Source organism: Gigantopelta aegis, chromosome 8 (assembly GCF_016097555.1).
Source record: "Gigantopelta aegis isolate Gae_Host chromosome 8, Gae_host_genome, whole genome shotgun sequence".
Taxonomy (NCBI): domain Eukaryota; kingdom Metazoa; phylum Mollusca; class Gastropoda; order Neomphalida; family Peltospiridae; genus Gigantopelta; species Gigantopelta aegis.
In genome coordinates, this window is record NC_054706.1 from 60,532,345 (window position 1) to 60,549,323 (window position 16,979).

A 16,979-nucleotide genomic window follows, 5' to 3' on the forward strand; every position below is an offset into this window, starting at 1 on the left:
TGCCAGTAGGAGCACGTTACACCAACACTACTATAGATATATCTGCGTCGCGCTAATCGGGAAGTTCCCACAAGTTACTGCCAGTAGGAGCACGCTACACCAACACTACTACAGATATATCTGCGTCGCGCTAATCGGGAAATTCCCACTAGTTACTGCTAGTAGGAGCACGTTACACCAACACTAATACAGATATATCTGCGTCGGTCACCCAATGTATTACATATTGTATGGAAGGAAGGAAGAAAATGTTTTATTTAACGACGGACTCGACACATTTTATTTAAGGTTATATGGCGTCAGATATATGGTTAAGGACCACACAAATATTGAGAGGAAACCCGATGTCGCCACTTCATGGGCTACTCTTTTCGATTAGCAGCAAGGGATCTTTTTTATGCACCATCCCACAGACAGAATAACACATATCATGGCCTTTGATGTATCAGTCATGGTGGACTGGCTGGAGTGAGAAATAGTCCAATAGGCCCACAGACGGGGATCGATCCCAGACCAACCGTGCATCAAGCGAACGCTTTACCACTGGGCTACGTCTCGCCCCTTATTTTATGGAAATCAGCTTTTAAAATTAATTTCACAATGTTATTTTAGAAAACAGTTTCTTGATTGGACTTAAAAGAGGAACAGAAGGTGTCATGTGGGCCAACGGTAAACCAAAATATCGGAACACCGACTGGCCCTGGTCTAGAAGCAGACGTGGAGGAAATTGTTACCTGGCCAACAAGTGTCAGGATGGTTGTTAGTGGGAACAAAAAATCTGTCGAAGGTCCTCCTTCTTTATTTGTGATCATCCTTGCAACAGATAGTACATTCGTTAAGGCTCGTATACACTGGATGCGGTGCCTGGACTTTTCGCAGAAGTGACATTCTGTCGATGACGCATTTTCGCATTAAGAAAACGTGTGTTTTTTAACTAATCAACATTGAACGTGAAATTTTATCTCGATGTAAACATTTTATTGATAGTGACAATGCTTGTACAATGAAAACAAATGCTAACTCGGCTTAAACGCTTCTAAATTATATCCTAATCCTGAAACTTACTTAATCCTCTTAGTGTGCGGTCACACATAAGGCCGACACCAAAGAACGCCAATGTTGTCTGTCCGTTGCAAGCTTCGTCTCCTAACCCCAACTCTACCCAAGAGCCTTCATCTCCGGCTCCACCGATCTTCTCCGGGTCTCCTTGTGTCTCCCCTCATTCTCTTTCCATTAGGGCTTCAGCGCATGGCCACTCTTGGGATGGATGTCAGAGGCATTCTGCAGACGTGTCCAATCCATTTCCATCTGCGGCGTTTAACCTGGAGAGAGATGGGCTGCATGTCTGTCCTTTCTTGGAGTTCCTTGTTGGTGATTTTGTTTGGCCAGTAGATGCGCAGAATCCTCCTAAGGCACTTGTTCTGGAAAACTTCCAGCATCTGAAAGATGCCTTTGGTGACCTTCCATGATTCCGCTGCATACAACAGCACACTCAGGACGTTGCTCTTGAACAGGCGAATCTTGGTTCTTTTTTTATGTTGTTGGTCTTCCAAATGTTCTTCAGTGCCGCAAAAACCCCTCTTGCCTACCTGATCCTTGCCGTGACCTCAGATATAGAGTTTCCATCTGTTGTCACCCTGGCCCTAAGGTAGGTGAACTCAGTCACCTCTTCAATGTCTCTTCCTCCAATCGTGATGGGATCTGCTGTTTGGTTGTCGTTTCGTAGTGCCTTGGTCTTTTTGGTGCTGTTGATCTTTAATCCAATAGATCCGGCATTTTTTTCAAGTTCCTCACCTTTTCTTTGGATGTCTCTGTAGCGATGTGACAGAAGTGCTATGTCATCAGCAAAGTCTAGATCTTCAAGTATCTCGGTGAAGGTCCATTTGATGCCGCTGTTCCTACCTTGTACTGTTCCTTTCATGACCCAGTCGATACCAAGGCAGAAGAGGAAGAGAGATAGTATACATCCTTGCTTCACTCCGGTCTTGATTTTAAAATCTTCTGTGAGGTATTGACCGCAAATGACCTGTGACCTGAAATCATTGTAGAGCAGTTTGATGACATTTACGATCTTGAGTGGGATTTCATAGTGTATACGCCAGAGAGAGAGAGAGAGAGAGAGAGAGAGAGAGAGAGAGAGAGAGAGAGAGAGAGAGAGAGAGAGAGAGAGAGAGAGACAGAGAGAGAGACAGACACAGAGACAGAGAGAGAGACACAGAGACAGAGACAGAGACAGAGATATCGATCGATTGATCGATCAATGAAGTACACTCGCTGAGTTTAGATGAGTAGTTGCTCCAGAGTCAGAGTCAGAGTCAGAGTCTCTGTTGATTGTGTTGAACGCCTTCTCAAAATCGACGAAGTTTGCGTAGACTGGCATGTTCCATTCCTGGCACTGCTCCAGGATCTGCCGTAACGTAAAGAAGTGGTTGCCGCATTATCTTCCTTTCCAACAGTGGGTTGATGGCTACTGAGATTGTCCAGGATGACCCTGCTGTAGACTTTGCTAGTGAAAGACAAAGGCCTGATCCCTCTCCAGTTGCTGCAAAGGGTAAGGTCTCCTTTTTTTGGTAGTTTGACGATCATTCCTGTCTTCCAGTCACTTGGTATTTCTTCCGTCTCCCATATACCTTCAAATATCTCTGTCAAGACTTCCACAGTGTCGTCTCCTCCAGCCTTCAGCATCTCTGCACTCACACCGTCTGCCCCCGGCGCCTTCCCCGACTTCATGGTCTTAATTTCCTTCCTGACCTCTTCAGTAGATGGTGGTTCTGTATTTACCTTCAGGTCCTCCTCTCACTCTGGTATGTCTGCTTGTTTGCTGGGTACCTCCTTGTTGAGAATGGTCTCAAAGTGTTTTTTCATCTCTGGGTCTGTTCTAAAAGACCGGTGAGAACATTTCCGTTCACATCTTTCACTGGCACATCACCATTCTTAAAACCTCCAGTCAGTGCTTTGGGCATCTTGTACGGCGTGGCCATGTTCTATACTCTTCAAAAGAAGAAACGCAAAACCACATTGTCGTAACATTTGGAGAATTGATTTAATTATTGAATGGTGAGTCCGATAATTACCAAATGTTGCAGGATTGTTCACAATTCACTCTAGTCCATTGTGAGTAAGTGATAGGACACACCACCAAGGTCAAGGTCATCTGGAGTCAATACCGGGTGTGGCCTCCGCGTGTGTTGACAACTGCCTGGCACCGCCTGCCCATTGAAGCAACCAGAGTACGGATGACGTCCCGGGGGATGGTGGCCCACTCGGCCTGCAAGGCTGCTGCCAGCTCGGGCAGGGTCTGGGGCTGTGGTTGTCGCTGTCGGAGGCGTCGGTCCAACTCGTCCCATAGATGCTCAATTGGGTTCAAATCCGGTGATATCGATGGCCAAGGAAGGACATTAATGTTGTTGTTCTGTAGGAAAGCCGTTGTGAGACGTGCTGTGTGAGGCCTGGCGTTGTCATGTTGGAACACTGCGTTGGCGTTGGCCATAACTGGAACGATGTGTGGCCGGAGGATCTGGTCAATGTAGCCCTGTGCATTCAGGTTGCCCTGCACGTGGACCAGGTCAGTTCTGCCAGTGTGTGAAATGGCTGCCCACACCATGACACTACCCCCGCCGAATCTGTCCACTTCCTGCACGCAGTTTGCCGCATAACGTTCACCACGACGCCTATACACGCGACATCTTCCATCATGACGTCGGAGCAGAAATCGGGACTCGTCACTGAACCACACCTGTCTCCATCGCAGTTGAGGCCATTGTCGATGAATCTGGCACCACTGCAGTCGGAGTCGACGGTGTTGTGGTGTTAAGATGACACCTCGAACTGGACGTCTGGCACGAATTCCTACCCACGTAGGCGGTTCCGTACGGTCTGGTCGGATATCCTGCGCAAACCTGGTATTGCTGCGGCTGTGGAGGTGGCAGTAGTCAATCGTTCCCGAAGGTGGCGTACCCGGATGTAGCGGTCCTGCCCGGGGGTAGTGACCCGTGGTCGACCGGATCTAGGGAGGTCACGTGTTGATCCATGTTGCTGGTAACGGTCCCACAGTCTGGAGATGGTGCTTGGGGACACATGGAATGCCCTGGCAACGGCCGTTCTGGATTCGCCTGTGTCTAGTCGGCCGATGGCATTGTTTCTCTGCGGTTCACTGAGACGTGGCATGTCCTGGATTGTCAACTGTCGGCCAGATACAGAGGCCAGGCAAGCGAACACCCTGCACTTTTATACTGTCGGTGTTCATGTTGCACGTGCAGACAACGCACGTGCAGTGGTGACATGGTTTGCACGTGGCTGCGTTTTTGCGAATATTCACATTTTGGAACTTTATTGTACAGTAGCTGCGTTTTATCGAATGTAACCGTGGGAATGTGTTTGGGACATGCAATGACCTTATATTCACAAAGCATGAACCGGTAGGAAATATAAAATCGGAGTTATAACCCATTTGTACCCTTTTGCGTTTCTTTTTTTGAAGTTATGTCTGTGCAGCTGTTTCTGCTTCCTCCGCAAGATTCTCAATGAAGGCTCTCTTGTCTGCTTTCTCTTGATGTCTTTGTCCAGTTCTGAGTATCTAACCTAGAGCTGTTCCTTCAGGCGTTGGGATTTGGCATCGTTCAGCTTCGTTTTTGTTAATTTTCTTTCATCAATTGTTGTCCAGGTGTTGGGTTTGATCCATTCTTCTTTCCTTTTACTTCTACAGCCTAACAGTTTCTTGCTGGTTTCAAAAACTTACATGTATATATTTTGCTTTTTTGCAATTGAGTTTTCTGTTTTAATTGTGTTTTATGTTTTGTCAAATAAAAAGTGAAATGAATAATTTTGTATTCAATATATGACTACATGTATTTATTTCACATATATTACGTAACAGCTTGTTTTGTTTATATCTTTTTAATATAAATGATATTTACTTTATGCGTTTTTAAAATTTACTAGGTAGTTCATTCGTTCATTATTTTAAAAAAATCCCACTGTTACGATGTATGTGAATCAGTCAGTTGTAGACAGCTAATAGGTCCCGACTTATTATTAAATGATTGAAAATCGATCAGATCATAAATTATTTCTATTGCATAAATCTGATCTTTACTATATTTTAAAAAATATATTTGAAAACCAATCGTGTTTGTACACTTCTATGCTGTATAACGTTGATACAGTCGAAAAAATTGTTTATATTTGATCAAATGCAAATATGTATTACTGGTTCAGACACCAAGACAAGGAACTCGATATATATATATATATATATATAGAACTAGAACAAATTGTTATTCAGTGGGATTACTCAGAATGTTACTTTAGCTCTTTTAGCTGTTTTTGTTTTTCATTTCTTCAATATAACAAAAGTAAAAAAAATTAAATATCATAAACATACACTTATAAAAATCCGTAAATATGCTAGTTTATATTTACGATTGAACAAAGGGTCAATTTATTGTCTTCAAGACGTACATTTGTATAAAGAACTAGAACAAATTGTTGAACAGTGGGGTTACTCAGAATGTTACTTTAGCTCTTTCAAAACAAATGCACAAGGAACAGCGATACTGTTCAACAATAATTTTGAATTTAAAATTAAAAAAAGTATTAGAAGATAGAAATGGAAATTATTTAGCATTAAGTTTGGAAATACATAATGAATCGTACACATTAATTAATGTATATGGTCCAAATTTAGATGCCCCGGAATTTTATGAAAATTTAATTAATATAATTGAAAGTCTAGACAGTAAATACGATATTATATGTGGAGACTGGAACCTGGTTCAGGACCCAATTCTGGATTTGTTTAATTATAAAATGGTTAATAATCCTAAGGCTCGTGAAAATGTTTGAAGACAAGAGAATCCAGATTTAAAGCGGTTTTCTAGGAGACAGTCCACGCCATTAAAACAATCGCGTTTCTTTTTAAGATCACACAACCTATTGTCTGTACTCATTGGTACTGATATACATCCTAGTTTTAAATCAGATCTCTCCTCTATTGAATTAACTATAAACAATAATCAACTTGAAAGGGGTAACGGTTTTTGGAAGTTTAATAATTTATTACTTGAAGATAAATAATATGTAAAATTAGTAAAATAAACTATAACATAAACTGTTGATCAATATAAAAATATTAATGATGAGCAAAATGTAAATCCATATTAATAAACGATCAATTATTATGGGAAACAATACTACTATGATTCGTGGTAAAGCAATATTTAATTCATCTACAAATATAAAAATAAATTTACTAAACAAACAGAAGGAATTAGATATTGAATTGATTGAATAAAAAAAATAAAAAAATAGACTATACGTTAGTGTTAAAAAAAACCTGTAATAGATCATATTAAAATTTTAAACATTGAATTAGAAAATATTAGTATTATTAAAGCTAAAGGTAATTTTATTAGATCAAAAGCTAGATGGATTGACAAAGGGAAAAAACACACTTTTAAAAAATTAGAATCAAGACATTTTTAACTAAATCATTTGTAGAATTAAAGATGGCTAGTGTCAATATAATTAAAGAATCTCTTGGTATACTAAATGAAACAAAGCACTTCTTTCAAAATATTTATTCTAAAACACCCCAAATACTCAAATAGATTTAGAACAACTATTTCAAAATTGTGAGTCTACAACATAACATCCAACAACTTCCAAAAGTCTTGAAGGTGAGTTAAAATATGATGAATTACTTGAAGCATTAAAAAAATATATGAAAAATAAAAAAAAGTCCAGTACCTTGATGGATTTTGTTTTTTTAAATTGGAAAGACATAAATAAATACTTAATCAACTCTTTAGATTATGCTAATAATAATTTTTAGCTTAACGACACCACTACAATGATTTATCAATCATCGGCTATTGGATGTCAAATATTTGCTAATTTTGACCCCTAGTAATCAGAGGAAACCTGCTACATTTTTCCATTAGTAGCAATGGATCTTTCATATGCCATCCCGTAAACAGGATAGCACATATCACGTTATGTCGATACAGTCATAATTAAAAGGTAAAGTTCTACAGTGTGTGTGCGTAGTTCTAACGTTATACCAGCAGTTAAGCAGTACGTGACACTCGTTTTCAATGTTGTTAAGACAACTAAAACATACCCTTTCTTCCAGCGGTATATTATTATATCGACCAGTTTGTACTTTCAGTGGAGCAACTACTCGTCTAAACTCAGCGAGTGTACTTCATCTCTCTCTCTCTCTCTCTATCTCTCTCTCTCTCTCTCTCTCATAACCGCGTTATCAGGTGGGTGGGAACCAGTGATACCACCACAACTGCTGCTGGAACATCAGGACTAGCAAAGTCGTCCACTTGAATGACGTGTTCGACGCGGTCTGTTCTAGTTGCCCTCAAGGCAGACATTGATGAAGATGAATGGGAGTGGCGTGGGAATAGGATCCGCCGTTGACATTTGAACTACTCTCTCGAGCCGTCGTTCGTCGTCCTTAGGGGGCGGTGACGCAAATGAGGCGGGGACGTAAATATGACTGCCGCTGGCGGTTGAGCCACCAGTGTTGGTCCCCACACCCTGTTCTGCTCCTGGCGGGTGTTTCCTCCTTGGCTTGTTCCTTCTACGTGCTGGTACGTGGGTAGCTCCTTAGGTAAGAGTCACCGTCGCCTGAACACCATTGTGATTTAAATCTAAATTGACACAAGGCCCGGAAGTTCCCGATCATGGCCCCCAGGGTTGGGTGAGGGTGGGGACATCAATCGCGAGAGTTTCTAAATTGAATTGCATCGTGCAGCGACCGGGCTGGAAATGGGTCAACAACAAAACTCTCTCTCGTTCAATTGGAACTGATTATATCATTTTATTATTTGTAAGTATATTTGAAATATGTACCTATAGTCAATCGGGACCGGACAAGATAAAACTAAATTTCTGCATGTCGATTTGTTTAGCTTAACGACACCACTAGAGCACATTGATTTATCAATCATCAGCTATTGGATGTCAAACATTTGGTAATTTTGACTCCTAGTCATCAGAGGAAACCTGCTTCATTTTCCCATTTGTAGCAATGGATCTTTTATATGCACAATCCTGCAAACAGGACAGCACGTATCACGGCATGTCGATGCAATCATAATTAAAAGGTAAAGTTATACAGTGTGTGTGCATAGTTTAGTAATTGAGCAGGACGTGACACTCGTTTCAATGTGGTTAAGACAACTAAAACATGTCCTTTCTTCCAGCGGTTTATTATTATATCGACCAGTTTGTACTTTCATTGGAGCAACTCCGCATCTTAACTTAGCGAATGTACTTCTTTGGTATCATGTCTCTCTCACTCATTCACTTTGAACTAATTATGAAATTTATGTATCTTTGAAATATGTACCTATGATCAATCGACAAAAACTTAAACTTTAAAAATATTAATTATTAACTGAAAGTGAAACATGTACCAATATAATTACCTGGTTTCTTCTTCTTCTTCACTTACTATTTAGTTGGATGCATGCATCTGAACTATAGACGCTGCCTTATCGCTTTTGGAAACTGAATATATTTAAGTCAGTCATGTTAAGAGTTTCGGTTTGTCCAAACCTTTTTGGTGTATTTCTCGTATTCTATCAAACAAGTTTGTCCAGCGCAAATTTTCGAACCGCCTTCTTCAGAGAATATCGAAATAATTTGACACAGGGCATAAACAAGGACAACACCGCTGGGGTTTCTCTTCAAGGGATCATGGATTGTGCAAAACAGACGATATCAACAGATGGACTGGGATTTTTCTACAAGTTCAAGACAAAGAGGTGCATGACGTTTAGGGAGGGTCCGAAATCTCTGGAGAAGATGCCTGAATATTATTGGCTTAATACCGCCAAGGAAAGTAAGCTATATTTAAAAATCCAAACAAACAAAAAATAATAATTTAAAAACAAACATGCACAAAAACAAACAAAAACAAACTCTAGAAACGAAAAGGAAAAAAGCAACATGCCCCCAAACAGACCAAGCAACTTCCCAACCCTAGGTCCCCTCGGAAAACACCCCCAAAACAAACAAACTACGAAATTGAAAAGTAATATTTTATAAATGTACATTTCACGTCAGCTACTAGGTATTAAATGTTTAGAGGTCAATATTACCTTTTTATAATTATATTTTTTAATTTAAAGATCACTGCTCCAACTCTAGCGGACTCATCAAATGGAAGAGCGATGGCCGATGTTTCGTTACTTCTCAAAATGAAGCCTCTGTAGATGACGCCACCACTATCTGCCGGAATTTGTACAAGGGAACCTTAGCAGTGCTGTCGAATGCACAACGCATCCGTGACATGAACGTATGCTTAAAAACATATGACGTAGGTCAGTCGATAGGTTTTTGATTTTTGTTTATAAATCCCGATTCCGATTGAATCTGTAATACGTCGACGACAGATCAGATCAGTTCAGAACTCTATTAACGTTCCTATATGCCACTAGAGTTACAGGCAGGTCCACCCTGGGCCCAATATCTGGATATGCCTGTGACTGTTCAGGGCAGAAGTGTGGAGGTAGGCCAATCTAATTCAAATTAGCTCCACTATTACATGTGGATATAACAGCAGCCAGTTGGAGCTCATGTCCACCAATCAAAACCTTACTTGCAGAATCATGCCAGTGATTTAAAAATAATTTGAAAACATTCCGAATTATCTTGAGGGTAAACATTTTTCAGGTGTGAATTACGAATGCCTTAAAACATGTTTTATTTTATAAAATAAATAATTTGTAATGTAAAACTGAATACTGATTTAATTTTTAGTTTTTTTAATAAATAAATAATTTGTAATGTAAAATTGAATACTGATTTAATTTTTAGTTTTTTTAATAAATAAATAATTTGTAATGTAAAATTGAAGACTGATAACCCATCCCGTACGTATTGGTATGGTTCGCTGTACTGCGGCCACTAAATTAGACTCGCCCGATATTTTTAGAATTTGTATTCTCCCAAAAAACGTTACAAAAGGCGAAGTGTGATTGGTCAATATTTAAATTATTATTTACAGATGAAATGTTACTTGGACATTGGAGACTACACAGTGTTGTTAGCAATCTGATTAAAATTAGTTCTACTGGTCTAAATAAGGCATTCGTAATTCACATGAAACATGTCGTATACCCTCAGGATAATTCGGAATGTTTTCAAATTATTTTCAAATCACTGGCATGATTCTGCAAGTAAGGTTTTGATTGTTGGACATGAGCTGCCGTTAGATCCACATGTAATAGTGGAGCTAATTTTAATTAGATTGCCAAACTAAAGTGCATCGGAATATTTACAAAATAAAACCCCCATAATAATTTTGATCGCAAGCCAAAACGTTTAAAGTCCCAGTAAGTTCGGAGGAAAAGGTTGACGAAAATGTTGGCTTGTAAGGTATTGGATCTGATCCTGGAAGTTGTAGTGTGGAAGGTGTTCTCTTTAAAAGCAAAGGTACTTGACCACGAAGACGTAAGCGCTGCCAAAGATGATCTTGGCAATTCTGTGGATCGTCTGGTTGTCCACTGACATGAGTAGGAGTCCTTGTCTGAAGATCCCCTGGCAGTGGTGGGTGATCGCTACAACTGTCTTCCCAGAGTCCAGTTTGGTAAGGTGGATACCAAAGTCACCTTTGCCGATGGTTCGGAGAATGGGCTTAAAGCGCGCGCTCTCTCTCTCTCTCTCTCTCTCTCTCTCTCTCTCTCTCTCTCTCTCTCTCTCTCTCTCTCTCTCTCTCTCTCTCTCTCTCTCTCTCTCTCTCTCTCTCATAACCGCGTTATCAGGTGAGTGGGAACCAGTGATACCACCACAACTGCTGCTGGACATCAGGACTAGCAAAGTCGTCCACTTGAATGACGTGTTCGACGCGGTCTGTTCTAGTTGCCCTAAAGGCAGACATTGATGAAGATGAATGGGAGTGGCGTGGGAGTAGGATCCGCCGTTGACATTTGAACTACTCTCTCGAGCCGTCGTTCGTCGTCCTTAGGGGGCGGTGACGCAAATGAGGCGGGGACGTAAATATGACTGCCGCTGGCGGTTGAGCCACCAGTGTTGGTCCCCACACCCTGTTCTGCTCCTGGCGGGTGTTTCCTCCTTGGCTTGTTCCTTCTACGTGCTGGTACGTGGGTAGCTCCTTAGGTAAGAGTCCTACCAACAATAATACAGATATATCTGCGTCGGTCTCCAATGTATTACATATTGTATGGAAGGAAGGAAGGAAATGTTTTATTTAACGACGCACTCAACACATTTCATTCACGGTTATATGGCGTCGACATATGGTTCAGGACCACACAGATATTGAGAGCTAACCTGCTGTCGCCACTTCATGGGCTACTTTTTCGATTAGCAGCAAGGGATCTTTTATATGCACCATATCACAAACAGGACAACACATACCACAGCCTTTGATGTACCAGTCGTGGTGCACTGGCTGGAGCGAGACATAGCCCAATAGGCCCACCGAAGGGGATCGATCCCAGACAAACGGCACATCAAGCGAACGCTTTACCAATGGGCTACGTCCCGCCCCTTATTGTATGGAAATTAGCTTTTAAAAATAATTTGCATTGTTATTTTAGAAGACGAATACTGGATTGGACTTAAAGTAGGAAGAAAAGGAAACGTATGGGCTAACGGTAAACCAATAGATAAGAACACCGTCTGGCCTTGGGCTAGCACCAGACGTGGAGGAAAATGTTACCTGGCCCACAAGTATTCGGCTCGTTGGAAGTGGGCGAATCAAGCCTGTCCGACGTCCATATTCTTTATTTGTGATCACCCATGCAACACATAGTGCATTCCGTAAGGTTCATCTACGCTGGATGCGGTACGTTCGTGCGGTCCGACTGGTGCGTCTGATGCGTATGTGATATACATATACACCATGTACAATTATTTCACTGTGGCATATACACCATGTACAATTATTTCGATGTTAAATATTTAACATTTGTCAATTTAAAGTTATAACCTAACTGCAAACATTTAACTTAATGTCAAGGTAATAAATAGGTCATGCCTGACGTTAAAAAGTGTGTTTGTTTTGTGTAACGACACCACTGGAGGACATTTTATTAATTAATCATCGGCTATTGGATGTCAAACATTTGGCAATTCTGATTCGTAGTCATCAGAGGAAACCTGGTACATTTTTCCTAATGAAAGAAAAAGAAAGAAAGAAATGTTTTATTTAACGACGCACTCAACACATTTTATTTACGGTTATATGGCGTCAGACATATGGTTAATGACCACACAGATTTTGAGAGGAAACCCGCTGTCTTCACTACATGGGCTACTCTTCCGATTAACAGCAAGGGATCTTTTATTTGCGCTTCCCACAGGCAGGATAGCACAAACCATGGCCTTTGTTGAACCAGTTATGGATCACTGGTCGGTGCAAGTGGTTTACACCTACCCATTGAGCCTTGCGGAGCACTCACTCAGGGTTTGGAGTGGGTATCTGGATGAAAAATCTCATGCCTCGACTGGGATCCGAACCCAGTACCTACCAGCCTGTAGACCACTACGCCACCGAGGCCTGTTTTTAGTTCAAATTACACGTTTACTTGAATAGTCTTGTCTGCCATTGTTTGGCTATACATCAGTTGTTTTTAACCTTCTCAGTCTAAAATCATATGATGTCAGTAGAGACGCCTGACACTAATGTGGCTTACTCAGAACCCCGCATTTTGTCATACGTTTTCAAACAATGATGTTTGAAGCAAAGGAGACCGTGTGTAAATGATTTACATGTCAAAATACGTTGTTTGTCAGTCGAATAATGCACATATTTTCCTAGTTTTAACATTTAACAGCCGATAATGAACAAAAGTGTTAAGGAGCGAATATATTTTCTTCTAAAAACAATGAAGGCTTTTAGTAAGATATACGTAAATAGCCTTTGAAAAATGAAAACACGGAATTCGAACCTCACCGTTTACAAATTGGTAGCAATACCGTGCGCAACGTCAATATAAACGGTCACACATGGGTACTCGTTGGGTATTGTCTATATACTGCATAACAACTGTATAACATTATGTATTTATTGGCAATGGCTAATAGTATTTTCGCAAATAATGTAAATATTTCACGAGGCACCTCGAGCTGTGAGACGAAACTTTCTTCTTTGGTATAATGCTACCTAAAGAGTATATACAACCAAATCAAATCCCATAGACGCCAATAGTGACATATGTGGCTAAAACTCCTACCTGCAGCGCATCAATCGACATATACACCACAGATATAAATACAGTCTATTACAACTGGATTAAAACATTCTATAACAATTCCCCATTACATTAGAAAGAAGTTTAACGCAAGGTGTTCACTCGAGTCCTTACCTGTTTAGTTCATATGTTGAAAGCATCGGTATTTTTGTTCAACGACACTACTAGAGCACACGGATTTATTAATCAACGTCTATTGGATGTCAAACATTTGGTACTTTTGACATAGTCTCAAAGAGGAAATCATTAGCAGCAAGACATATTTACTATGAACCATTCCAGACAGGTAGCACGGCCTTTGAACTACCACTCGTGGTGCAATGGCTGGAACGAGAAATAGCCCAATGGGTCCACCAACGTGGATCGATCCTAGACTGGCCGTGCATCAGGCGAGCGCTTTACTGTAATGACGATATAATCATTTCATTGTTTGAATTTTTAGGTTATCAATTAAAACCATGTGAAATATTGACCACCCAAAAAACACACTTGCGTTTGTTTTTTCCATCAGTATATAAGAAACAAAACATACTCAAACGAAGCTTTTCGTCATACCCGGGGGAAGCTAGAATGTGGTGTAGAACACTTTACCGTACTTTCTTACACTCCTTGCGAGGACATTCGGGTTTTTTTTTATATAGCACATATGTGCATTAACATTTTAAAGATATACGACTGGCTGCTCCTAGGTCACCAATGCCATATCATCCAACGAAAAAACACTGTCGAATCGATCACTCTGACGTACAAGTTAACCTGAAATGGATTTGTCTGTGTCACACATGTTAACTATAAGCGTTAGGGCCAACACTCACAAAATACAGATGATAAAAAAAAAAAAAAAAAATTATTTAACGACGCACTCTACACATTGTATTTACGGTTATATGGCGTCAGATATATGGTTAAGGACCACACATATTGTGAGAGGAAACCCGCTGTCGCCACTTCATGGGCTACTCTTTTCAATTAGCAGCAAGGATCTTTTATATGCACCACCCCACAGACAGGGTAGTACATACCACGGCCTTTGATATACCAGTCGTGGTGAAATACAGATGATATTCTGGTTCTTAATAATGGGTACAGTAGTAACACATGTATAGATAAAAAAGCTATTTTATATCAAAATACTTTAAAACTGGTATCATTTTTATAGGTGATAATGTATTGAACGAACAAGGATACTTTCTAAGATATGAAGAGTTCCTAACAAAATATAACATAACTACACACATTTTACAGACAGAATTTATCAAAGTCACATCTCATAACAGAATAAAATTTGGCATATAAATAAAAGCAATATAATAATACAATTCTAATGAGCCACTCTATACTGAGTTATGAGACACTATTCGCTAAAAGTGTACATTTAAAAGTCCAACAAACAACGCAATATAATACCGTTAAAACAATGGCAGCACAAATAAAACAAGATATATACAGTTTTAATATTATACATAATAACTTCATAGTATATAAAAGGAATTTTTGCTCTTTAAGAATGCTATGGAAGGTTTTGGCAGTTACGATACCAATATCGGGACAGGACAAGATAACACACAAATTCTGCATGTCGATGCAGTCATCATAATTAAAAGGTAAAGTTCTACAGTGTGTGCGTAGTTCTAACGTTATGCCAGCATATAATGGGCAGTTAAGCAGTACGTGACACTCGTTTACAATGTGGTTAAGACAACTAAAACATGCCCTTTCTTCCAGCGGTACATTATTGTATCGACCAGTTTGTACTTTCAGTCGAGCAACTCATCATCTAAACTTAGCGAATGCACTTCTTTGGTATCAAGGCTCTCTCGCTCCTCCACTTGGAACTAATCATATAATTTATGAATATTTGAAACATGTACCTATAGTGAACAGACGTAAACTTTAAAAAATATTAATTATTAACTTAAAAGGAAAATACAACAATATAATTACCAAGTTTCTTCTTCTTCTTCACTTACTATTTAGTTGGATGCATGCATCTGAACTATAGACGCTGCCTTATCGCTTTTGGAAACTGAATATATTTTAGTCATGTTAAGAGTTTTGGTTTGGCCAAACCTTTTTGGTGTGATTTTCTGTTAAGAGGGATCATGGACTGTGCAAAGCAGACGATATCAACAGATGGACTGGGATTTTTCTACAACTTCAAGACAAAGGCATGCATGGCGTTTAGCGAGGGACTTCAATCTCTAGAGAAGATGGCTGAATATTACTGAATTAAAACCGCCTAGGAACATGGTTGCCAAGCCATGAGTGACCGAGAGCACTGAATCCCGTAATTTCCCAACAGAAATAACACAATATAACTAAATGTATATGTAATCTCAAATTACAAATAAGTTATCACTAGGCCAACTTTGGCTTTAAAGTAAATTGTAATGATGCTCTCTGGAAATTGAATATGTGAAGCACTGGCAAATACTTAAAATAGATCTTATTTAAATCACACGAGTTTTTAAAACTACTTCACCACAGAATTCTTTCACATAAACACTTAAAACATATGAAGTCGAGATCTTCACAAAGGTCGATCAGCGCTTAAAACCCTCTACAATTTCTTTCAGCTCGGGTCACTCCGCCCTTGAAATCAACAAAGTCGCTCCGCCCTTCAACCATTACAAAGGTACCCCAACCATTGAAACGTATCAATGTTGACACTATAGACCCACTCGTTAATCGGTCATCCATCTCTAAACTGTGGCGACACCAAAAGCTACTGGTAACCCTCACACTGTGTACGTCACCATCTGAAACCCACAAAACGACCTATTAATAAACAATAACCAATACAATTATCAACATATGCCACACTAAGTATGGCTGACTGAACTGCGGCCATAATGACGTTCTGTGCCGTTCAAAATACAATATACATTTCCAGTAACACTAAATTCATTGATGCTGCATATATATCATACATCATTTTATACAAATTCCAATCAATAGAATTACTATACTCTTAAACAATACAATAATCAATATTAAAACTGCTATATCCTTCGCTATTGATAATAGCATGTCTCAACAATTTACATCGATAATATATGTAGTTTACCTATAAAACGTTTTCAAAAGTACACTCTAATTTACAACAAGGTTTATAATATACATATTAAAATTAAAATATACTCTTCAAAAAAAGAAACGCAAAAGGGTACAAATGGGTTATAACTCCGATTTTATGTTTCCTACCGGTTCATGCTTTGTGAATATAAGGTCATTGCATGTCCAAACACATTCCCACGGTTACATTCGATAAAACGCAGCTACTGTACAATAAAGTTCCAAAATGTGAATATTCGCAAAAACGCAGCCACGTGCAAACCATGTCACCACTGCACGTGCGTTGTCTGCACGTGCAACATGAACACCGACAGTATAAAAGTGCAGGGTGTTCGCTTGCCTGGCCTCTGTATCTGGCCGACAGTTGACAATCCAGGACATGCCACGTCTCAGTGAACCGCAGAGAAACAATGCCATCGGCCGACTAGACGCAGGCGAATCCAGAACGGCCGTTGCCAGGGCATTCCATGTGTCCCCAAGCACCATCTCCAGACTGTGGGACCGTTACCAGCAACATGGATCAACACGTGACCTCCCTAGATCCGGTCGACCACGGGTCACTACCCCCGAACAGGACCGCTACATCCGGGTACGCCACCTTCGGGAACGATTGACTACTGCCACCTCCACAGCCGCAGCAATACCAGGTTTGCGCAGGATATCCGACCA

The 16,979-nt window shown here is 40.1% G+C and overlaps 1 protein-coding gene across 1 annotated transcript; it reads left to right on the plus strand.

Annotated features, from left to right (window-relative positions):
- Positions 1–8,712: 8,712 nt before the first annotated feature.
- On the plus strand, positions 8,713–11,957 carry LOC121379762. The gene is made up of 3 exons (XM_041508412.1): positions 8,713–8,857; positions 9,147–9,338; positions 11,580–11,957. The coding sequence occupies exons 1-3, from the start codon at positions 8,713–8,715 to the stop codon at positions 11,792–11,794; spliced, it is 552 nt and encodes a 183-aa protein (XP_041364346.1). The 3' UTR covers positions 11,795–11,957.
- Positions 11,958–16,979: the final 5,022 nt, after the last annotated feature.

Excerpts from the sequence above, each read along its gene's own strand:
- LOC121379762 (XM_041508412.1), top strand. The coding sequence starts at position 8,713 with ATGGATTGTGCAAAACAGACGATATCAACAGATGGACTGGGATTTTTC. Across the intron at positions 8,858-9,146 it reads GCTTAATACCGCCAAGGAAA|ATCACTGCTCCAACTCTAGC; the intron begins GTAAGCTATATT and ends TTTAATTTAAAG. Across the intron at positions 9,339-11,579 it reads CTTAAAAACATATGACGTAG|AAGACGAATACTGGATTGGA; the intron begins GTCAGTCGATAG and ends TTGTTATTTTAG.